Source organism: Neopelma chrysocephalum, unplaced genomic scaffold (assembly GCF_003984885.1).
Source record: "Neopelma chrysocephalum unplaced genomic scaffold, ASM398488v2 Primary Assembly neopelma1_42b, whole genome shotgun sequence".
Classification (NCBI taxonomy): domain Eukaryota; kingdom Metazoa; phylum Chordata; class Aves; order Passeriformes; family Pipridae; genus Neopelma; species Neopelma chrysocephalum.
The window spans coordinates 2,560,531-2,585,630 of NW_020897701.1; the positions used below are offsets into that span (position 1 = coordinate 2,560,531).

Genomic DNA, 25,100 nt, shown 5'->3' on the forward strand with positions numbered 1-25,100 from the left:
TTGAACTGGCCTTCCATTTTGAATTCCTATCTCAAGTTGTAGTAAGACCCTAATTTAGTGTTGGTCAGATGAGTCCGCACACCTTCATTTTCCCATGGACACAGCAGATGTGGCTACAGAGGGATCAGATGGACTGCACAGATGGGCCTTCTGCATGAAGTGAAATCATGGTGCAAGGAATCCAGCTGTACATAGGGACTTCTGGTCAGGCTGGTCCTTCAGGACCGAAGGGCACACGTATGCAGATTTACACGCACACGTTAGGCCAATAATGAAGGACTGAGGTACCTTGAAGGGGATTTGGTAGTTGTTTAACACTTACCTTGGAGTAGATGTGGATAAACTCATCGCACACCTCAGTAAAATGTCTTCAGAATGCCAGGTGACTCACTACTTAAAAAATTGGATGCTGATCACTACATTATTTAATAATATGGATTAAAACATTACTTACTTCAATAATAGGGAAGTGCTGAGCTTCCTGTTCTGTGGAATACTATCTTAGAGTTGCACAACTTTTAAGTGTGTACTCAAAGCTGATGGATGAGGGTTATCTCAGATTGCAACAATTTGTTGGTATATGACAACATTATTAAACAAATCAATGTGTTGCACCTTCACATTAATCCCTTTTATGATGTTTCTAGATCTTTTAGTCTTTGATGATTAAAGTGCAGGAGACCATTTTGGGAGTAATCCATTTTATGGTATGCATGCAATGCATGTGAGAAGCAATTGTTACGTTCAGTTTCTCAGAATTTTTTCTGTTGGGCAGAATTACCAATGTCACTGGAGGAAGAATATTTTGTTAGTAGGCTAATTTCAAATGCACTTCCCTAGAAAATTAGTACTTGTAACAAAATCATTGAGGTTTAAGACTGTTCTCATTAGGTGCCTTTATGTGAACTGGGTAAACAGCTTGAGGATTCTTTTATCATAAATAGTGACGAAGGACCACAAAATATTCTGAGAAAAAGGTATTGAATATTTCAGTGGTATCTTAAGAGAAGTAAATACTGTTATTTGCCTGGTACATTTCTTCTTTTTTAGAGTTGTTGGGTTTTTTATGGTTGAGTGTTTTACGATCCTTTATTTTAATATGTAATTTTCTTTCTCTCTATGTTGTTTCATCCCCCCAGTCTCCAAACTTCTGCCAAAGTGCAGACCTATGCACTTACTTACACTCACTATAATGTCTGATTTCTAAATTGGAAGCAATATCACCTTTATTCTGTCAGTGGCTTCACAGAATAAAATAAGAAAAAAAGAAAAAAAGGAAGGAATTTTCTTGATTGTTTTAAAGCTGAATTAGTTTCCCCTGATATGGAAATAGGACTATCTTCTGAATTGCTATTCAATACTTTATTGTGAATCCATGTGTCACGCACATTGAGTATGACTTAACTTCTAAATGCTTAGTGCATAAGATTATACTGGAAACTTTTGTTTTTGAGGTTTGCCATCTCAAGAGGAAAAACATATTGTTTCAGATTAGCAAATTCAGAAAGTTTTTAATCTGGATTATCTCAGTTGCTTAGAACACGTGCTAGCAATGCCAAGGTTGTGGGTTCAATCCCTGTGTGGGCCATTCACTTAAAAGTTGGACTCGATCCTTGTGGGTCCCTTCCAACTCAGAATATGGGACAGGATTGTTGGGTTGGCAAGGTGGAGGGAAGGGTGGCATTTTCAGTGTTTTACGTCCAAGAATAAATGTTCTTACTATAGAGCATAATTGATGGAGACTCTGTCTTTTGAAACTAACAAGGTAGGGTGTGTGATTATCTGAATTGCGTACAACGAAGGGTCTTTCCACAACACCTAGTTTTGTACTGTATAATCAAGGAAATTGTTTAAATGGTGGAAATTATAGCCCCTGCAGTCATAGCTTCAAATTATTCTCCCTGTGGCCAGGAGTGCACATGTTTAGGAAACTGTTGTTCAACAGAAAAAGAATCCAAAACAAATGCCTTATGGAAAACTTAAAGAAAATTATTCTTTTTATTATTTTTAGAAAGCCTTTTATCATTATTATCTTAATCATTCCATAGCAATATTTCTCTCTGGACATCTTCAGTCTCCTAGCATGGAAGGTGCCCCTAATTTGTGTGCTAAGGGGGATGTTGTGACAGGGAAGTGTACCTACACTCAGGTGTTCAAAGCTGGAGGCTCTTTTGCAGCTGGATGTGCTGGTCCTCAAGCAGAGCAAACCCCTGAGTAGCAAAATAATTGAATAAATTTGGGTCTTGCATGTAGTGTATGAATGTTTATAAGATGGTCTGTTAATACAGTGTCAGAAGCACAAGCTTATTCACACATGTCTAACTGTAAGACTGAGCTCTGTGGTCTAGCTGAGGAATATGCAGAATTATGCTAAATCTCTGATTTGGGAAGAGAAAGATAGTGCAATGCTCTCGAAAGATAATTTCCTTTTATTGGCAATGCTAGCAACAACAGAGAAATATTTTTTAGAAATGTAGATCCAGCGTTTCTGGAATGCATAGAGAAGAACGTATTTTGTGGTTATAAATTTTTTGTCTATCAAAAGGTTGAGTCAATTAGTATTTTCCTCATGAAAGTATCAAAAAAATTAAGTAGCAGGGCTTGTCCAGAGTAGCTGCTGCTGTGATTTTGGTGGTGTGCAGATACCTATGTCTGCTTGTACCCGCCGTACATAATCTAAGAACTACATTGCACTGATCAGCTGGGAGATCTTTCATGAAGATGTGGGGACTTGTACTTTCAGGAGTTACTAACTTCTTGAAAAAAGAGCTTTAGAAACAACTGTATCCTGAATTTCCTTCTTAAACAACTGTGGTAGAAGGCACAAGTGTGATAACATGTATATGCTGGGTGTATTTGATTGCCTGTGTACTTTGTTTGTCACCTATGGCTTGAGAACAAGCCTGGTTCCTGGTGCTGAGTTTGGTCTAGGTTCTTACAGCATGAAACTTTTTGAGAAGTGGTGAGACCTTACACAGTCTGTTTCCTTTCTCTTTTGTTTCTGCATCAGCCCCTTCTTATGCTGGTACATAGGTTCACACCGATGAGTGCACACTTTTGCTGTTGCAATGCAGGAGTAATGAGGGGGTGGAAATTCAGAGTCACAAAAACAAATCAACAGTTAATGTAGCACTGGCAAATGTGACCTCTGCTGTCCAGTAAATTCCTTCCATATCACTTGTATGTTGTACAAGTGCACAAAAGGCTTTAAAGGTGATAATAATTTATATTTAATCTCTTTAGCAAGTTAAAGAATATAGTCTTTGGATAATTTTATGCTTTAGGGTGGTCAGTAGGTTTCAAAGTTAAATACTCTAATGCAGAGATTCAGTGTGTTCTCAGGTATGTGTTGGGGTCTGCCTTCAGCCATCTCTCAGTCATACTTTAGAGGGGCGAGAAAAAAGCATTACTCCAGGTATAAAAAACTGCAGGAATGTTTTGTGCTTGCAGACTTAGTTACTGTTTAGCATTAAAACTGACAGACTTGTATCATTTCATGGGGGGGAATTATGAAGTTGTTTTTTCCCCTGCAATGTACTGCTCTGGAATTCAACAGCATACTGTAGAATTTAAAGCAAGTATAAAAACTATCTGTGTTTGCAATTATAAACTTTGAGTGTGTCCTGATTTTGTGGCCTTTTGTAGTAAAGGGAAAGCTGTACATAAACTAAATTTTAAAAGTTTTTTCCAGGCCTCTCATTAATCTCTCCTTGAGCTTTCTGCCTCTTAAACAACCGATAAGGGACTCTACTGTTATACTAAAATACATACACAAATGTTCAGTTTTAGGGGGTTTGTTGTATAGCTGTTGCTAGTAAAATGGAACAAAATTTGTAGTAGATTCTATACAGTGGAATCAATTTGCACTGTTCTGACTCCTTACTTGAGAGTGCTGAAAAGAAGGAAGAGTTGCTGTGAGCCACAATGTGCCTTAACAGGACAGAAGACAAAAAGGTGACAGTATCAGTGGAAGTTTCTGCTTGTCTCAGTGCAAATAAATCAAAGAGCATTGAAAGCCCTGCACAAATGCAGGATCTTTTACTCAGAAAATGTGCATTGAGTTTGAGTGAGGGCCCTATCTACATTGATAATTTGAAATAGAAATTCGAGGCTCTTGATCTAATGCAGATGCATGGCGGGGACTGTTGCACCGTTTAGCTGTGATCACGTGGGTCTAGGTGCATGTTACTGAAATAGTGGTAAGAGCCATCGCATTTCTGCATGATGTGTTGTAAAGCTGCTGCATCAGCATCTGGGTTTGTTAAGGCCTGGAAGTTTTCAAAGCTCCTTGGGGATTGATGCATTCAGATTAGGGCAGGTTGTGTAGCTTCTTGCAACATTTGCCTGTTCTGAGAATACAAGTGCTCTGTGTATTTTGGTGTTGCCATCACTGCTTAAGAGCCCACAATTCCTGTTACTTGGTTTATCTAGAGGTTTGCCGTTGTTACAGTAGCATCTCATGCTACAGCATGTACAGCATGTACAGCATTTCATTGTGAAACCACTGCTGTACCATCAGGGGCTAAAAACTACAGAGACGGAGACGGAGACAGCTGTTCTAACTATATGTCTTCCTGAAGAGTGTTACAGTGTTCTGCCTCCTCTGCTGACTGCTCAATTCAAGAACCATAATTAAGCTGGAAAATACAATATTTCCCAGAAATGGGAATGGTATGTGCTCCCCTTTGCTCCCTTCATGCAATTCAGCTTTTAAAAAAGATTGGGCTGTGGAATGGGACTAAGAGCAGGAAGTTACCAACCTTGGTAGGTAATTGCATTGAAGGTTCCCCAGTAGCTTTGCAGTTTTGATGTGGCAAAATGTGTGTTAACTTTCCACTTATTTTTCAACAGCATTTTATGTTTATACTTAAATTTTTTTCTAGTGAGAGCACACTTTTCAGTTGAAGTCACTCTTAGCAACAAGATACTTTGAAGAAGCTTGCAAAATAAACAGAGAAAAACAATGACTGTTTCGTGTGAGTTGCCTTTTTCCTTTTCTGTGCTTGTCTTCCAGACACAAGAGTTATTGCCTTAGAAGATATAATTTTCTGCATTGGTGTTTTTTTTGGCAAAAACTTCAGTTGTTCCCACTTTATGGAGCAACTGAAATAATGTTGATTCAGTTATTTTTCTCCTGATGGTTATGTTTATGTTTTCCTTGAGAAGAAAAACTGTTCTATCGTATTAAAAGCAAACAACAAAAGAGGATACTTTTCCCATGCTTGAAGGGTAAGAGAATCACCAGTCAAAGAAACCTGAACCTTTCTAAAAGCAACTTGAAACATGGCATTTCTGCCTGCTGCTCAACCTTTGAATGCTGAAAAAAGGCGTAAGGTGTCCATGCTATTGATGAAATACATGCAGCATGATCTTTTAAATAAACTCTAGATTTGTCAAACAACTGTGGTATGAATAGCAGATCTTTGTGCCTTGATGTTAACTTTGATTCTTCTGCAGTGCTTAGAACTTGGCGACAGTCTTCCCAACCTCAGCCAGGAATCTCTGACTTCTTCTGTCTCATCTATTCCACCTGCTAGCTCCTTGACTTCTTGCACTTTATCCTGCTGCTGAACAAGGATAATATATTTCTCCTGCAATGGCTGCATTTGCATAAGGGCAACAAAGGTTTTGTAAACAGTAGATGTTAATATGAAGAGGAGAAAATCTTTCAGTATGGTCTGCAGGAGGGTGGAGCATGGTCGGGTCTTATGGATTGAGAGAATTCAGGTGTCTGGCTATGCAAATTGTGGATTGGAGGGCAGAAAGAAAAAACTTCATTAACCAAAACTTAGAATTTTACCATCCAGTTCGGTGGCTTGTGAGTACTAGCTGCTTAGGAACTCCTAGCCTATTTTACTACAGCTACATACACAGTAAGGAATTCTATTGCTTTTAGAAAGAGAAGGATAGGGAATACTTTCTGGTCTCTTACTGTCCTGTTTGTTCATTGTGCATGCTAGTCCAGCAACATCCAGTGTTTGCTCTAATCTAACATATTGTTTTGGCTTCCAGAGTTTAGAATTGAGGGATATACTGTATTCTGCTAGAAAGACATCATGTCCCGTAGTGTTTTATAACAATTTACGTCTTTGATATAGAGGAAAATCTGTAGTTCAGGATTTAATTTTCAGATCTTTGCAACTATACGACCTTCATGATTATTTCTGTTAGATTACGAAAAGATTTCTCTGTTGTTGAAGTAACATGTATAGAGAAAAGAGAATCAGTTGTGAGTGAGCACTTTTGAGGCTCAGCTTTTCCAAGCCAAGAATTTGCCTACAGAATGGAGAGAGAAGATCTGCACGTGTGTGTGTTTAAGTGTAACATGTATGTGTCTATGTATTAAAAAAAAAAAAGATTTGCCTGTTTCTTCTAGGCTTTCATATTCTAGAGATTCTGGAGGTGTGTGTCATTACTTGGCGCTTGTACCTAATGCCAAAACAGCATCTAGAATTGCAACATTTACAGAATCACAGAATCAATTAGGTTGGAAAAGACCTCTGAGATCATCAAGTCCAACCTCTGACCGAACACCACCATCTCAACTAGTCCATTGCACTTAGTGCCACGTCCAGTCTTTCCTAAAACACTTCCAGGGATGGTGACTCCACCACCTGATTGACTCCAAGCGCCTAATTGAAAGATTCAGCTTTTTGAGTCTTTTCTTACACTTGATATTAAAATAAATTTAAAAGATTCAGTTCACAATAACCTTAAACAGGTGCAGGTTTTATTTCTATTTTTAAGTGCTGTTTGCTTGTAGGTATACAATTTGTTCTTTTCAGTACAACCAAATGTGTGTCTGGGTGGTGTGCTCTCTCTAAGCTTAGCAGTAAATAAAATGTGTAAAAACAAATGTAATATTGAAATGTTGAAAGAGGAATGAAAACAGAAGGGAAAAGGGAATTGCATTGGTTTCCTGAATGAGCAGGTTGCAGCAGTGGTGGATCTGCTGACTGGACAAGGTCTGGAGGGAGAGCTCCCAGGAGCTGTGCTTACATGTGCACTGACCCTGTTGCTTCCTTCCCACTGGTTTATTCACACGATCTTTTTAGAAGTGGAAAGGCTTTGTCTGAATGCTGTTAGATTGTGGCTGCCTACAGAGCAGGGAACACTGATAACAAGCAACACATGGCAAGCACATTTCAGTAGTAAGTCCTGTCTCGTTTTTTTCAGTACTCCCAGATAAGGAGTTACATGGTAAGGATGGAGAACGCCATTCTGTGTGTGTTTGAACAACTGTTGCCACAACTCTGGTTTGAGCTATACCAGAACTACACCATGGTGTTTCTAGCTACCAGAGTTGCACATGGTGTAATGCAATGGAGATTGCTGTGGGTCAGGAAACAGACTAAGTTACACACTGTGTGGCTATGATGGCTCAATAGGAGCACCTATGAAAGGAAGAAGCATTAGCACTGTTGGCATGCAATAATTTTTTACCACTTTCATGAAAACAATCAAATGAGCACTTAAAGCTTAGAGAGGAAAATATTTCTTTTATACACTGCACAAACAAATGTGTGCTATCGAGAGAACAAATTTTATTTCAAATGCAGAGCTTTAAGGTTGAAAATACAATATGTGAAGGTGAACATTTTTTTAGGAAGACACTCTTCTGTATAGACAGGCTTTTCAGTGAAGCGTTTACTAGCACATGAAAAATAGCTTTCTGTTTAAAATACAGATTGAATTAGAAGCAAAATTACCATGGTCAGTGGGGGTTATATGTAGCCTGTAAGAATTTCCTTCTACTTGCATAGTGGATCTTTCTATAATAAAAGTTTAAACCCCCCTCTAATTTTGGAATATATGTATTTTATATGTATAATATATGTATTTTAGGTGAGCAGCAATCTCAATTCTTTCAGGTAGTTGAAAAGTCATGCAGTAAGAGATATTCTAGACTTACAATATAACAGATAATATGTGAATTCTAATATCACAACCCTGTGGTTATTTTGTTATGCTTTTATGATAATCTTAACTCTTAGGAGAAGTATTTTATACTTTCTTTGCATATTGAAGCTTTTTATTTGTGCAGTTAAGTTACTTGAAATACAGGATAAACAAAGCCGTTTCTAAAAACACAGAAAGATTCAGTATCTGGAACCCTCAGAAGTTGAAGAGTTAATGGTGGGGCTGCACTGGATTCACTGTATTTGCAGATGTTGCTGCAACCAACTGCTGATTTTTCTCCCATCCTGTCGGGGAACTCTGCCAGCTGTGATTCATGGAATGATTTTTTTGCGCTGAGTAATCTGTGGTTTTTCTTTTTTCCTCTTTCCTCTCCCTTATTTTTACCCTAAACTAAAGCCCTATTCATTTCAGCTAAAGGGAGGCGAGGCATCCAAATCATTAATACAAAACATTAAATACACGGTGTTTTGAGTGGAGGAATTTTACAAAACATTAAACTTGCAGTAATTTTACTTGGTCTTAGGCAGACTAGTCAAGTGTGGAAAAACAGTTTTATAACAGAATCAGCTTTTGGTTTTGCTAGTCATATGGTTTTACAGTTCTTATAAGACTTCTGTACTAGTATTGCTAAAGAACATCCAACTTCTGTGCTGATATTATGCCTCCTTTTTCACAGATCGCTCAGAAAGAAATAAACCAGACTGCCGCTCTTCAGGGTAAGAACCATATTTCTGTATTTATTCTTCTCTTCTTTTTCTTATTTTTTCCCCTTATTTTTTTTTCCTTTTATGGGATGACCTAGGAGATTGGCCAGAAAAATAAAAATGCCATTCTTCTACTTCTCTGTTTTGGCAACAATAATGCAATACCAAAATAATTTTGTGTTAAATATAGTTGTTTTATATTCCTTATGGGCAATTTTACAAGAAATTAACAGGACTTACTACATTGTAATTGTGTGTCCTTAAAATCCAAAGGCTTGTTTATGTATTGTGCACAGGGTTGTTCAGTAAAGCTGTGGTTTAAAAAAAGAAGCCCTCATGACTTCTGCTTCTTTGAACTATTTGCTTCTGTAGCAAGGAAAATAATTCTTGGTTCAGTCAAGAATAGCAATGCTATTATTTATTCCATTAACTCTGATCCCATCATACCTAAGATTTCAAAACTGAGAGAAGCAAATGAAAGAGTATTAAACAAAACACACACACATACACACAAACATTTTGTGTTTATTTAGAATTTTCATCAGCAGTTGTCATGGACTTCTAAGCTATTGATTTGTGAGGCCATATTTTCCCTTAAGCTTCTGAATATTCTGTAGTTCTTTGGATCCTCTTATTTTTAAAAAAATCCCTTTCTCTTCTGCCATATTTTCAAACTCTCTCTCTTTCAGTTCTCCACTGGGGAATGGGATCTCATCCATATCATGTGGTGGATAATGGGATTTTAATGAAGTGATAGAGCAGACCAGCTAACACTGGCTTTCCCGCTGCTTTGTGAAAAGTCTTTCCAAAAAATGCTGCTGGTGTCCAGCCTTCTGACATGACCTGACATGTTAATTTGATTTTTACAGCCTAAATTTTCCTTTTTTATTAACAGTTTTACAGAACAGTGGGGTAGCTTTTATAGCTGGAAGAACAGTCGGAACTGTAGCCTCTTCTTATAGCACAGTCGGTGTGTTGTATGTACCATGTGATGTGATGCAAGAGAGTATGCTTCTCCCTTCCCTCCCCTATCTGCCCAGCACTGTAGTTGATTCCAGAAGTGTCTTTAAATTGCAGGGGAGTATTGCCTTTGTCTTTGATTACTTACATCTACTTAAAACCTCAATCACTGCATGTCCTGGTTTCCTTTTATGCTTAAAAGTACTTCACTTTTTTTCTTAAAATGATGCAGCTACATTCCACATGTTTGAACTTCTATTAGATCTATTAGATCTAATTAGATCTATTAGATGTCATATTACAATAATGTCAAATAAATCCAAATCATTATCAAAAGGAAATTTTATTTTATCAAAATTTTTAGTTTGTGGTTGAAACAGCTTTAATCTCTTCCCCTTTCTTCTGTCTGGTCCTTCTCGCCAGTACCTTTTTAGAGTGTATTTTAGAGCTTTGAATTTGGAACCAAAAGCAAAGTAAAAGTTCCTATTTTTTCTGTGGAATTGCAGTTTCAAATGCCCTGACAATAAAACACTTCACTAAGTTGTCTGGGCTACAGACCCCAAATTCTCAGGTGGAAAGCACAGAGAAATTAACAGTATATAACTTAAGTTGCTCATAATGTTGAGAAAAATGCAGTCTTTCATTCCTGTCAGTGGCACATGTGCTTTCTGACCATACCTATGTATCTTCTACCCACTTCTCAATCTCACTGGCTATCCGTGATAGCTCTGCTTTCCTGGATGAGCTATGAGGAAGAAAAGCCATTGTTTAAAGGGTAGTGTGGCTTTGTGCAGGTCTCACTGCTGTTTCTATACTGGGACAGGAACAGCCTGCCTTGCTTAGGTTATGTACTCTGCTAATTGATACTGCTACACTCTGTGGTCCATCTGTCATTAGAGTTGGGAGCATAATTCTGTGGTGACAAATTGCCAGGTGAGCTTCTTATCCCCAGTCTGGCCATATCATACCTAGGAAAAGAGCTGCAGCTGTGTAAGACCAAATGTAAGAACTGAGAGAAAACTAAATTGTGAAGTATGCAAGACTGAAGTTGAAGTGCAAAGCACACTTCTCTTGTAACATGGATGGCATTTCAGAGTTGTTTGAGTTCCACTGGGGACAATTTTATGCTATTTTATGGTGAGCTACTACACTCATGACACTTTCCTCTCTGGGAGCAGTTCATGACAAGTGAAAGAGATAATACAATGGTTCAGAGGCATATTGTCTACTTTTTCCTTAAACTGTGTGTTGTGGGATCCATATCTAAAAAACACAATATACCATCTCTCTCAGGATCCAGAGTGGAACCACCAACTCTTCCTCATGCATTGTAAGATTAAATTTTGGTCTGCAATATGATCATCTTAATAAAAAGATCACATGACATTATTTTTTGTGATTTTGAGGGTCTAAAGCTTGTCCTTTCCAACTTCTTCTTCTCATGTATTTCTGTGCCCGTGTATTTCTAAATCCATTCCAAACTTGTGCTTGAGTCTTTGCGGTATTACGATTGAAGAACTCATGCAATGAAACAGAAACAGTTCTAAAACACAGCTTGGACATAGTTGATTTGCAGTGAAAAGCATATAAAAAACCTATTCTAGAGACAACAGTATATAAATGGTCATTTATATAGTTACTCCTTTTGTAGGAGTATTTTTATAGCAGTATCAGGAACTCTGAAAAATATTCTGGGTTTGTTACTAGCCTATCAAATGTTTGTATGGGAGAAATGCTACAGAAAGGGAGGGCGTTCTGAGTGGTGATATGGGGATCTGGCATGGCACTGGGAAGAAATTTGGGGAGTGGATGAACCAAAGACCATAGATAATGGTTTAAAAGGAGGGAAACTAGGGAATACTTACAAAATGTGTGTTATTACACTATCTTTTGCCTGTTTTGGCAATTGGCAACCATGCGCCATTCAGAATTGTTTAGATAAAGCAAGGAGTAGCACAACAGGACCTGGGGATATCTGTTTCATGTACTGCTCTGTGTTGGGTTTTTTGTGAAATATTAGCACATTATTAAGATAAAAACAGATGTTCCCTGAATAAATAATACCTATCGCTATGTTAAATTTTTAGCAAGAGACATTTAGTTTCATGACCTAATATTACCCATTCTTCAATTGCTATATTTCAGACAGTGTTAAAATATATCTCTACTGGCAACAGTGGTCTGTAACTATAATTAGTTCTTGATTTTACTGTCAGGTCACACAAGTACTGTTGGCTCTGATAGCTTCAGGTCATGCACTGCTGTAACACGGGTCAATTAGGTCAAAAGAAGTAGATCCTTTATTCCTCTAAATGTTTTCAAACTGAAAATTATGATAGTCATACAATAGAGGATTTCAGGCATCTACATATTTGCAGTTAATCCCTGAACATGAGTAAAGCTCATAGAAGAAACTGGATGAATTTTATTATGCTTTTTTTTCCCTTTTGAGTAAGGATTATGGATGAAAAAATCCTGAAACACGGTCTTATAATAAGATATAATTCATTTTAGTTGCCTTGACCTTGGAGATGAGAGGATGAAGGTACTAACCGCTGCAACAATTTATTGAGAGATTTAGTAGGATATCAATCATTTGAAGTGAAGTAAGAGATTTTGATTTTTAGAATACCAGAGCCTACTGTGAAGAATAGGGAGGGGGATGAAAACAATAAGTTCATTTCTAGAAATAGATTCTAGGTTTTACTGGCATATAGTCTGTCTGCTGACTGTAATGTGCTAAAGTTCTTTTACAGATGGTTGCCTTCATTTGATCGAACTAAATTGAGCCTTTTTATTTAAAATACATCAAATCAACTATACAAATAGACACAACTCTTCCTTTGTTCCTTTATAAAGAAGCACTTAAAGTGTCTGATCAAAGGGACTACAGATCCCTTTAGAGACGATCTGGTAAATCAAGCGATCATTTTTATGAATGGTTTTCTGTATCTGACTTTTATTTTAGTTGTTTGTTTGTTTGTTTGTTTAATGTAGCAGAATTCTATTAGTGAAAGCTCTGCATTTCTAGTCCTCAGCTATATAATGTTGATTTTGTGAAATTGTGTTTCATAAATATTACAGTAAGTGACTATATCTTAAGAATATGTTTGCCCAGATCATCTGTGAAGCCTGAAAGATGCCCTTTAATTAAGATCTTAAGCCTTTAACAGAGCGTGAAAGGAGTCTTAAAGCGCTGGCCTGAGAACAGTGGAACTGTCCTCACTATATAATTAAACCAATGTGCTTTTACAAATCAATATGCTATTGAGTTCTTGAGAAAACAGTAACAGGATTTTCTATGTTATAATTATTATGGTCAGTCATTTAGTAATTCCACAGAAACATAGAATATCCTGAATGGGAAAAGACCCGTGAGGATCATCAGGGTCCAACTACTGGCCCCGCAGAGGAGATACCAAGAATCGCACCATGTGCCTGGGAGTATTGTCCAAATGCTTGAACTCTGTCAAACTTGGTGCTGTGACCACTTCCCTGGGGAGCCTGTTCCAGTGCCCAACCACCCTCTGGTTGAAGAACCTTTTCTTAATATCAAACATGAACCTCCCCTGACACAACTTCGGGCCATTCCGTCAAGTTCTGTCAATGGTCACAGAGAAGAGATCAGTGCCTGTCCCTTTGCTTCCCCTCACTAGGAAGTTGTAGCCTGTGATGAGGTCTCCCCTCAATCTCCTCCAGGCTGAACAAGCCAAAGTGCCCTCAGCATCTCCTCATATGGCTTCTCCTCCAGAGCCTTCACCATCTTCGTTGCCCTGCTTTGGACACTCTCTAAGAGCTTAATATCTTTCTTATATTGTGGCACCCAAAACTGCACACAATATTCAAGGTGAGGCCACTCCAGTGCAGAGCAGAGCAGGACAATCCCCTCCCTCGACCGGCTGGCGATGCTTTGCCTGATGCCTCCCAGGACACGGTTGGCCCTCCTGGCTGCCAGGGCACTGCTGACTCATATTCAACTTGCCATCAACCAGGACCCCCAGTCTGCACGTATGTCCAGGGTTGCCCTGTCCCAGGTGCAGAATCCAGCACTTTTCCCTTGTTGAACTTCATATGGTCGGTGACTACCCAGTCCTCTGATTTGTTGAGGTCTCTCTGCAGGGCCTCGCTGCCTTCAAGGGAATCAACAGCTCCTCCCAGTTTTGTGTCGTCTGCAAACTCGCTTAGTATCCCTTCCAGTGCTGTGTCCAAGTCATTTATGAAGATGTTGAAGAGCTCGGGGATGGAGCCCTGTGGAACCCCCAGAAGGATACAGTGAGAGACAGTATCGAAAGCTTTATTGAAATCCAAAAAGATTACATCAGCTGGCTTCCTAGGTGCTTCCTAAAACTAGGTGTGTTACCTTGTCATAAAAGGAAATTAAATTTGACAAGCAGGACTTCCCCTCATGAAGCTGTGCTGGCTGTGACCAGTGATTGTGTTATCCTTCAGGTGTTTTTCAGTAAATCCCAGAATAATGTTCTCCATACTTTTACCGGGCACCGAAGTGAGAATGACAGGCCTGTAGTTTCCAGGGTCATCCTTCTTGCCCTTCTTGAAAATTGGGACAATGTTCGCCAGCTTCCAGTCAGCTGGGACCTTTCCAGATTCCCAAGACCATTCAAAAATAATTGAGAGAGGTCTTGCAATGATATCAGCAGCTCTTTGAGTGTTCTTGGATGCATGCCATCAGGCCCCTCAGCTGGAGCAGATCCTGCATGTGTTTTGGGTCTGCTGGGAGTTGATCATTCTCACAGTCATGGCCCTCCAGCTCAAGGCACTGAGACCTCCTAAGTCCGTCATCTACGTTGAAGAGAGAAGCAAAGAATGTGTTAAACACCTCTGCTTTGTCCCTGTTTGTGAGGTGACCATCCTTATTCTGTTACAATCTAGTGTTATTTCTACACTGCCTCTTGCTATTAACATATTTCAAAAAACTGTTTTTATTGCCCCCCACATTTCTGGCAGCTTCAACTCCAATTAATTTTGGCCACACGAATTCTCTCCCTACAGTGGTGAGTATCATCTCTGTATTCTTCCCACATCACCTGATGTTGCTTCCATTTGGCATACATCTTCCTTTTTTTGCTTTAGCTCCAAAGGAGATTGCTGCTCAGTCAAGCCAGCCTTCTGCTTGAATTCCAGCATTTTGGAATTGCCTGCTCCTATGCTTTTGGGAGGTGATGCTTAAAAATTGACTAGCACTGACGGACCCCAGCACCTTCAAAAGCATTTTCGCAGGGAACCGTAGTAAGTAGTTCCCTGAGCAGCCTGAAGTCTGCACTCCTCCTGTTCAGGATTGAAGTTTTGCTGGCACTTTTCCTCCTGTCAGCAGAGATTTTAAACTTCATTCCTTTGTGGTTGCTGTGGCCAGGATGGCCACCAATTACCACTTCATTCATGAGACCCTCTCTGTTAGCATGCAACAAGTGAAGGAGGGCATCTTTCCCAGTCGGCTCCCTTAATACTTATACCATGAAGTTATCATCCATTATTATCCAGGTGTTTTTTAGGAGTCTTCTGGACCTGTTTGGGCCAGCTATGTGGTGTTCCTGGTTAACATCTGGCAAGTTAAAGTCCCCCATAAGGACAAGGGGAGATGACTTAGAAGTGTCTCTTAGTTCCTCAAAGAATAATTTGTTGGCATCATCGTCCTGGCTGGGAGGTCTATAGTAGACTCCCATGATGACATCCACATTATTTGTTTGTCCCTTAATCCTTACCCAGAAGCTCTCAACTGTGCCATTGCCAGCTGTAAGCTCCATACATTCCAGCCCCTCCATTACCTCCAAATTCCAGCTTTGCATATCTGAAGGGCAGAATGAGAGTCCTTCATTCTGCTGCAGAAATCTTGCTAGCTCCTAACCCCTGAAGCCTGGGGTTCTAGTTTGAAACCTCTCACAAATTGCTGCTGATGTTTTTGACACATAGCAGTTTGAGTTGTTTTGTCCTTAGGAGTAATTTCACTGATTATTTTGTAGGGCATTTAACAGATTTTGTGTATTTTAGGTAAGTTTAAAGTCCAGAGTATGGTATTGGAATTGGGCACTGGAAAGAGTGAAAAGTGCTCTTGTAAACCCTACCTAAGACCTCTACTTTTCTGTTATGTCTTAATCAAATGGGCAGTGTAGAGAGATTTCTGATGCTTCAGCTGCTTCTGTTCTGAGAAATCACAGAGTGGTGGGAAGGGACCTCTGCAGGTCATGTGATCAGATATCTTGCTCATAGTGGGAAGGTGCTAACACTAGATCAGACCCATGATGCCTTTTTTTAGCAAAAATTTGAAAACCTCACAGGAGAAAGAGATTGAGCCCACTTATTTTCAGCCTACTTACGGACGGTTTGTCTGTCACTTACTAACTTGATTTCCAGATGATAATGCTGTGGGAGACAGTGCCAAAAGAAACAGTCTAAACACTGGACTGCTTAATATCAAGGACCAAATTAATTCCCACAGACATTGTGAAGTACGGTTTTTTGTTGTTCAAAAAACTGGCAATATCTGGATGACCTTGTCAATGCATCTGTTCCACACAGGAAAATTTCAGGCTTTTGCCCATCCAGCCAGAGTTACAGACTGTAATACAGATCTGAAGTTTGAGACCATGAAACTTGCTTCCACTCCATCCGAATGGGAAGACTTGTGTGTAGAAGAAAGAATTAATATTGGGGAATGTTTTACTGTGACATTCTTGTTCTTTACATTTAGCTTTTATGATGTTTAAGGCTAGGGAGTATCAGGTTACTCTTAGTCTAAGTATGCTTTTAGACTGTAAAAAGAAGAACGTCCTGCTTTTGTGCACTCCCAGTAGGTCAGAAGTTGATGTAATAATAAAAAGTATCTAGTCTTCTTCCCAAACCCTTGGGGTGCAGTTTCACAATTGCCCTGAGCTGAGCTAAGCCTGTGTCACTCCAGAAGGAAGGATCTAATTTTCTCCTTTGGACTGATATCAGTGCTCATGTGGTTAGTTGGATCAGAAGGCTGATCCCCAGGGAAAAAAATAGCTGTGTCTCCACTTTACAGATGAAGCAGGTTCAGCACAGGGCTGCAGAGTGATTGCTTGCAAGTTGCACAATAAATCAATGACAGAGCTGGAAGTAAGGGCTCTGTGTCATGACTTTTGTTGTTGTTAGCTGAAATGTAGGATCATGTGGCTGTATTTTTTTCATTCTGAGAGCTGAATTTTGGACTTAGTCACTCAGTGCAATCCTACAGGTAAAGCGTGGATTTAAACTCATGAAACTTGAAATTGGAATCTGCTTATGTGTATTTCTTTTGTTTATGACATGTTTCTGGTCAGCAGCATGTGCTGTGCACATCAGACATGTTCCTTCTGGAAGTCGAATAAGCTGGAGTAATTTTGTGCATGTTTCTTTGACAGGTTCTTTGCCATAATAAATCATTATGCTTAATTTTTTTCTTAGCAATGTTAGTTTTCCCTGCTCAGTTTATACTTATCTATAAATAAGGGAAAAAAATACCACAGGTAGAGCAGAGGAATAAGTGGCAGATGGGTTCAGCTTCGTTGTCAGCAGTTTGAGATCACATGGGTATCTAGAGCCTGTTCCTGCGGGTGTTTGTTTTAATGCTGTCAATTCATCACTGTTGTGTTGGGGATCTTTGGCTATTCATCTCACAACAGTAAAGAGTTATTTGAAGGGTGCATCCTAGCCAGACTTCTAGATTCCGTATTCCTAAACGGAGAAGAGGGATTTCTTTTAATAAAAGAGTGCTCTGTTTCTGGTTTCTGCAAAGGGAATTTTGAAGGACTGTTTGCTCTGGTGCCCTGAACAACTCCTTCCGTTGTATGGGCTGCACCCCAGTGCTTATGCTAATTCAAAATGGAGAATAATGCTGAGAATGAGATGCTAGTTGAAGGAATAAAGAGAAAAAGGCTGACCCTCCTTCTTCACAGAAAGAATTTCAGTCCTTCTTTGGGCATCTTGTGGACATGAGCAAGTTTCACCATCCCATCATCTTCCGGAGTAGACTCCTGTAGAAAGTACTGAGGACCATCCAGACTCATGGCCACACTCCTTGTGCATTAGGGGAACTATCTGGAGCACAAACAACCATGTTAGACCTTAGTTCTAGAAAAGGTGGTTTCAGGAAGCACACAGTTACACATCACAGTTTTTTAATCATGATGCTTTCCTTTTAAAGGTCATTTTGAGAAGATTTCACTTTTTCCCTATAAAATTGAAATAATTCTCTTCAAATCAACCATACGGCTTTGTCTTTTAGCCCTGCTCTGAGGTGGCTGGAAGATGTGGGGAGAACTGGAATTCTCTGCTTATAAGTAACATGTGATGGGCCAAATTAGAGTGGTTATAATTCTGCTTCTTTATAATTTTTTTTTCTCCTCAAGACATTTCAGTGACAAACAGCGGATGAAATTCATCTGGTAGCTGGGAAAGAGGGCTGGCAGAGAATTCTTTCCAAAGGCATTTGTAATATTCTCAAAGAAAACAGAAAAGGAGGAGGAGCTGCTAAGGGCAGCCTATAGTATGTGTGTCAGGGCTGAGGAGGCAGACTCAGCAGGTTGTAAAGTTTGAACTCAGAAGTTGTAGTTGTTAGGTTCGCTCTGAAAGAATTTCATATTGATATTTTAAAAGTGCTGGAGCTGATACTTGAGCTTTGGTTTATTTCCCTGAGGATTTACGTAGGTTTCTGTCTAGGACAGCAACTACATTTTCCTTCGCCTTTGGAATCTGAGTGGGAGAGCTCACTTTGCAGTTATATTGTGTTGGTTTCCATGGCCTCTTATTCTAATGTGCCAAAAGAGAAGAGATTGTTACTTCTTCCTTTTTTTTTGTTCTCTTTTTCTGTATTGCTCACCTACTTTGTAATTTCATTGTAGGTTATTCTTTAGTGTCTTTGTTCTTTATTCTAGTATAGGGAATCAGTTACCTTAAGTAGCATCTGATTTAGCAGGTCGAATATTGAAATGACTGATGAAGTACTCTTTTAAAACATGTTACAGTTGCATTCTTACTACTACATCATGGGGGAAAAGTATTCCTAGTGAGGCCTGTCACATTGATAGTTTCTTTCTCCTTACTGTATTTCAGTATAATGCTTGCTGTGCAGTTTTCACAGCTTATTTCAGACTCTGATCTTGTCATTTGTAAGAAATTTTTGTGATTTCGCATTTCTGATTTTGCTACAAAATTTCTCTTTTCACAAGCGGTATTTTGCTTAGTACAGATATCGCCATTTGAATTTAGGCCCTGTTTACATATAGTATTTGTCCTGGTTTTGGCCATCTGTGGCAAATCACAGGCTCAACTGAGCTAGTATTTGCCCTTAGTGTAGACAACAATGAGCTGCTTTTGCATCTGTTCCAGCTATTTGAGCTTCAAGAAGAGAACTAAGGTTCAGTGGTACAAAAAGTCATGTTGATGTTGCCTTGGAGGCTACAACCAAGGCAGGTCACCAGCAGTGCCCTTCAGGTCACAGGAGGGTCCCTTGCTACAGAGGACTGAAATTAGATGACACACCCCTAAATGTGGAAAGTATTCATATAAGTATGGTCTTTATAAGTATGCATGGCTGCATCTTAATCTTGGGAGCATTGTTACGGGAGGTTTGTGATGTGTTCTGGGTGTAGTGGACTTTGCCATCTCCTGAGGCTTCAGGCAAAGTTTGACTTCTAATTAAAGAGAAGATCCAGATCTAATCATGGTGTTCCAACCACAAACAATGATTACTTTGTTAAATCTCTCTTTTAATCTATAGCATAATATCTAGTTCAAACAAAAGAAGTACATCAGTGATGTCACGTATTATATTAGGCAATATTTTTTCTTGGAACAAATGCTTAGTGGAAAGAAACAGCTTTGGGTTAGCTATAATAATTTTTATGTTTCATGTCATCTGGACTTCTGCTTCCCCATTCCCTTACACATTAGTATCTAGTATCTATCATCTATCTAGTATTAGAAGCTGAAAGGAGATTGTAGTGAGGTGGGGGCCAGTCTCTTCTACTGTGCCTGCACTAAGAGGAGATGTGGAAATGGCCTAAAGCTGAGACAGGGAGATTCAAATTAGATATTAGAAAAAAAATTTCACTGTTAGGGTAGTCAGGCATTGGAGTAGGTTGCCCAGGGAGGTGGTGGAGTCACCATCTCTGAAGGTGTTTAAGAGCTGTCTGGATCTGGCACTGGCTGATAATGGTTTAGTGGTTTGGGGGGTACAGTGATAATGCTGGGTTGACAGGTGGACTTGATGATCTTAAAGGTCTTTTCCAACCTTGAAGATTCTATGATTTTATGAATACAGTATTAGTTCAAACAATCCTGACCTCGTTTTGTGATTGAACCAGTTCAGGAAGTTTCCTTCCTCTCCCAAGAGCACAGTTTCTTTGGAAAACTGTTTTTGAGATGGTTATGTTGTTTTATTACCTTGTTTCCACTGCCCCTTCTAAAATACTAGGTCCATGGATAGCTAAAAGCATGTAAAGCTCCTGACAGGTGAAGGTTGGACAACTACAAAGAAAGAGAACAATATCACGGAACAAGTACATTAATGGCAGCTGCAAGAGAGGCTTTCTCACCACACCTTACTGGTGTATAGAACAGAAGATTATTTGCTCAGTCTATCTTCTTCCTTCTAAGGCTGTTGACAAGGAAATGTGTTCTGTTAAATGAACTTTATTATGATGACTAGCAAAGCTTTCTGTTAATAACAGCATTTGGTTTTTTTCCATCAAGGACAGATCTGAAATGGCAACACAGTTCTCTGGTGCAACTTGAAGCATTTCTTCTTGTCTTAGTGCTTGTTACTTTGGAGAAGAGACCCCCACCTTGCTACAACCTCCTTTCAGGTGGTTGTAGAGAGCAGTAAAATCTCCCTGAGCCTGCTTTTCTCCAGGCTAAACAACCCCAGCTCCCTCAGCCACTCCTCATAACTTGTGCCGCAGACTCTTCACCAGCTCCGATGCCCTTCTCTGGACATGCTACAGCATGTCAATATCTGTCTTGTAATGAGAGGCCCAAAACTGGACACAGGACGCGAGGTGCAGCCTCAGCAGTACAGGTGGACAATCACTGCTCTGGTCCTGCTGACCACACTATCTCTGATACAGGCCAGGATACTGTTGGCCTTCTTGGCCACAGGGTCACACTGCTGGCTCATGTTGTCTACCAGGATTCCCAGGTCCTTCTCTGCAGCGCTGCTTTCCAGCTAGTCAGCCCCCAGCCTGTACTGCTGCCTGGAGTTATTCCTCTGCAGGTGCAGGACCCTGCATTTGCCTTTGTTGAATTTCAGACAGTTCTTTTGTGCCCATCCCTCCAGCCTGTTGAGGCCCTTCTGAAGGGCTGCACAGCACTCTGGGATATCAGCCACTCCTCCCAGCCTTGTCTCATCAGCAGACTTGCTGAGGAGGCCTCTACCCCTTCATCCAAGTCATCGATGGGTAAGTTAAGCAGTACTGGGCCCAGTATTGAACCTTGGGGGACATCACTAGTGACAGGCTTCCTGCTAGGCCCTGTGCCATTGATTGTGACCCTCTGGGATTTGCCATTCAACCAGTTCTCAATCCATCTTACTATCTATTCATCCAGTCCATACTTCCCGAGTTTGCCCGTGAGGAGACAGTGTTGAAAGCCTTGCTGAAGTCGAGGGAGGCAAAATCCACTGCTCTCCCCCCATCCATCCAGATGGTTGTTTCATTGTAGAAGGCAATCAGGTTGGTCAAGCATGATTTATGTTTATTGAATCCATGGTGACTACTCCTGATCACCTTCCTTACTCTTCAGGACTGTTTCCCAAGGGACTCTCTAAACCAGTCTCAGGTCAAAGGCTGCTCTCTGGAAGTCCAAGGTGGCAGTGCTGCTCACCCCCCTCCTTACTTTCCTGAGAATTTAAAACTGATTGTTTCGTGATCACTGAGCTCGAGACAGCCTCCAACCATCACATCACCCACCAGTCCTTCTCTGTTCATAGAGAGGTCCAGTGGGACCTTCCCTAGTTGGCTCACTCACCAACTGTGTCAGGAAGTTATCTGCAACACACTCCAGGAACCTCCTGGACTGTTTCATCTCTGCTGTATTGTATTTCCAGCAGACATCTGGTAAGTTGAAGTCCCCCATGAGAACAAGGACTTGCGATCATGAGACTTCTCCTAGCTGCTTATAGAATATTTAATCTGCCTCTTCACCCTGGTTGGGTGTTCTGTAACAGACTCCCACCATGATATTTGCCTTGTTGGCCTTCCCCCTGATTCACTCAACCGTATAATCACCATCATTAGCTCTCGACAATCAAAACACTCCCTAATATACACCACTGCCTCTCCTTCCTTGCCTATCCCTTCTGAAGTGTTTATAGCCATCCATTGCAGCACTCCAGTTGTGCGAGTCATCTCACCATGTTTCTGTGATGGCTTCTATGTCATAGGTTTACTGCTGGACGATGGCTTCCAGTTCTTCCTGTTTGTTGCCCATGATGTGGGCATTGGTGTAGATCCCCTTCTGTTGGACTATCAATTCCATCACCTTCTGGGGAGGAGAAGCCCTGAGTTTCTCAGACGCTTCCATGCTTTCTGACGCATCAATAACCCTTTCATCTTTGCTGCTGCATGGATCTCTATCTCCTACCTCCACTGACAAGCCAGACTGAAGGACCTTGTTAGCACACCGTCCCTCAAACACTGATGAGCTTATCTCTAGTGAGCTGGTTTTATCAGTTTCCCCCTTCAAGTCTAGGTTAAAGCTCTCTCAGTGAGCTCTGCTAACACTTCCTGTGTGAAGATCTTTTTCCCCCTTTGAGACAGGTGTACCTCATCTGTCACCAGCAGGCTGGGTACCGTGTAGACCAACCCATAATCAAAATCCACAAAATTCTGCTGGTGACACCAGGTTCAGAGCCAGGTATTGATTTGCTGGCTCTTCCCATTTCTTCCCTCATCATTCCTTGCAACAGGAAGGATAGAGGAGAGCACTACTTGGGCTTCTGATCCCTTAACCAGTCATCCGAAGGCTCTCAAGTCTCTCTTTATTGCCCTCAGTTGCAACTTCATCCCTATCTATTTGAAAAATCAATAATGGATAATAATCCAAGGGCACTATTTAGGGCGCGAAGCTTTCTCTTCACATGTTTAACCCAGGCCCCAGGGAGGCAACAGACTTCCCTAAGAAGGGGGTCTAGTCTGCATGAGGAGCCTTCTGTTCCCTTCAGAAGGGAGCCTCCTATGACAATGACCCATCTTTTTGTCTTTATGGAAGCAGTTTTGTCACAGGGCATATGCTGACTTCACTTTGACAGCACCTCCATGCTAGATGAACCATTGTCCTTGTTACTGTTTGGTTCCACTTGCAGAACCTCATACCTGTTGTGTGAGGACATCTGGGAAGGGGGAGCAGTCACAGAGGAGATGTGCCTGCTATGCTGGTCAGGAACTTGTTGGCATTGCCCCCTGTCCCTTAAGTCGCAGTTCAACCAGGTGGAAAGAGGGCAGGGAGTCCTCGATATCATGCATCCTGTCTGCCTGTTGGGCCTGTCTGACGAGTTGTCCTGAAAGACACCTGAGGGTATAAAATGGCCTTTATGGAGCAGACCAAAAGTCCGCCTGTTCCAATATTCTTATTCTGTCTTTACCTTTGTATGAAGTAGAAGCCTAATGAGAAAGATAAGGAAGAAACAAGCATTCACTGGAAAGTATCCATGCATTCTGTCAGCACCCAGATTTGTGTGGCTTGTGGCCTCTGAGAGAGGTGATGTTTTGTATTCATTAGGCAACAATGGGTTTTCTTTAGGTTTTTTGGAATTCATGTGTACTTTTAGCACCTCTAGTGTGTCATGGCAAGTAGTGCCACAGCTTAACCTCATGTTACATGTTGAAAAGTCTCTGGTTCTTTTGAGCTTGCTGTCTGCTAGTTTTATGTAAAGCTTTCTACATTCTGTAGTGTAAGAGACTGAGCTGTCGTTCCCTATAGCTTTGCTGCTTCTTGAGAAAGTTAAAATGCTGTTGTTTGGGTTTTAAATAGATCATATTAATCCGTTAGTCAGTTAAGGAAAAGGTCACTATTACTTTTGGAGGCGCAGAGGCATGTTAGCAAGGAGAGAGGGAGACAAGGTTGTTGACTGACACGAGAAAAAGGACAGGAATGATTTACTACCTTTGGAATTAAGGGCATCCCTGAGAGTGGAGGTTAGAGACACTACCTACTTATGTTATCTGAATTCAAAGCCTTTAAGCTGCACTGGAAATTGAAAAAAAAAGTAAAATTTATTTTTTATGCCTGTCTTTGTAAATATTAGGGATAAAGGGTTAGAGGTCAGAGATTAAGTGATTGTTATGAGAGAAGGGTAACCCCACTGATCCCTGGTTTTTCTGTTTTTTCAGTCACCTCTGTAGGCTAATACTTTGTGGCTCTTTAATTTCCTCTGCCTAATTTACCTGATGACATATGGTGTATTGATTGAAGTGCATGGAGGAGCATGTGATAGAGCCATGTGTTTGAGGGATACAAGTGAGGGAGGGACATTGATTTCTGTGGCTGTATAATGTTTGAGCAAGGTATTTCTTATGGCTGTTGCTCCAGCAAGGTCTGGTTCAATCTGTTCTACAAGTTGTTTTGTTTCTGAAGCTAAATTTAGTTGAGTGGCCAAAGGTGATGATAGTGATTATTTCTTCCAAGCTATAATCATCCATTAGAGGCTGCAGTATTTACTGATTTGCCATATAATTTGAGGTCTATGATGTTGTAAGACAGCCAGGATATATGACTGAGGGTGGAGGAAATTCCTTTTCTCTTGTAGTACGTTTGCTTGGTGACTTCCTCAAAGATGACATCTGTTTCACTGGAGAAGTGTCCCAAGAGGTTAAAGACCTTCTCTCGGTTGTTGAGGTAGGTATGCTGAGCGTTCTTACAGCAAATTCAGTGCTCTTCCCACCTGTTAGGGTTTTGCAATGTGGGATAGATGTGGGGTTTGTAGGTGTGGTTTTAAAATCACTCCTAAAAATCGATAGAGCTCTTTGTCTCTCTTGGTTGATGCTTCTATTTCACCCTTGGAAAAGAATTAGAGTATGTGTAAAGTTGGTTGCTTTTCCCCAGCTTGGGCTAGCAAAGGTGTTAACTTTACCTATAGACTGTACCTTACCAAGATCCTTGTACAATCAGAATTAAAAGACTTGAAATATAATCTTTAGTGCATATCTTCAGGAATGGTTGAGCTTAATCTCAGAGTTGCTGGATCATTGTGAATGTATAAAAGGGATTGAAGTTTAAGGTCAAATTTAAACTCAGAGGTTAACATTGCAGACCTACAGATATATGAATGTATGGTTTGTTGTTGTCTAGTACAAGTTTCTGGTGAATCATTTTCTGTATTTTGTATCCAAAAGCTCTGTCAATATCTGTGGTATAGAAGAAAAGGAAGCATTTCAGGAAGGGCAGGGGAAGAGTGTATAGGCAAACATGCCATTTCTCTGGCTGAGCTGCATGCAGACCACTTTCTGGAAAGACAGGTCCAGTGAAGGGTGTGGTTATGAGATTTTATTTCACAATTTCTGT

At 40.3% G+C, this 25,100-nt stretch overlaps 1 protein-coding gene across 4 annotated transcripts in view; it reads left to right on the top strand.

Annotated features, from left to right (window-relative positions):
- SH3D19 (SH3 domain containing 19) overlaps window positions 1–25,100 on the top strand; it is an 87,290-nt gene that overhangs the window by 11,175 nt on the left and 51,015 nt on the right. For 2 of the 4 annotated variants that reach the window (XM_027676934.1, XM_027676935.1), the window contains exon 2: window positions 8,597–8,636. In XM_027676934.1, coding sequence (XP_027532735.1) covers window positions 8,597–8,636 — 40 coding nt within the window. Of the gene's footprint in view, window positions 1–8,478; window positions 8,637–25,100 lie in introns of those variants that run through there. The other 2 variants (XM_027676936.1, XM_027676937.1) reach the window with 2 other exon arrangements.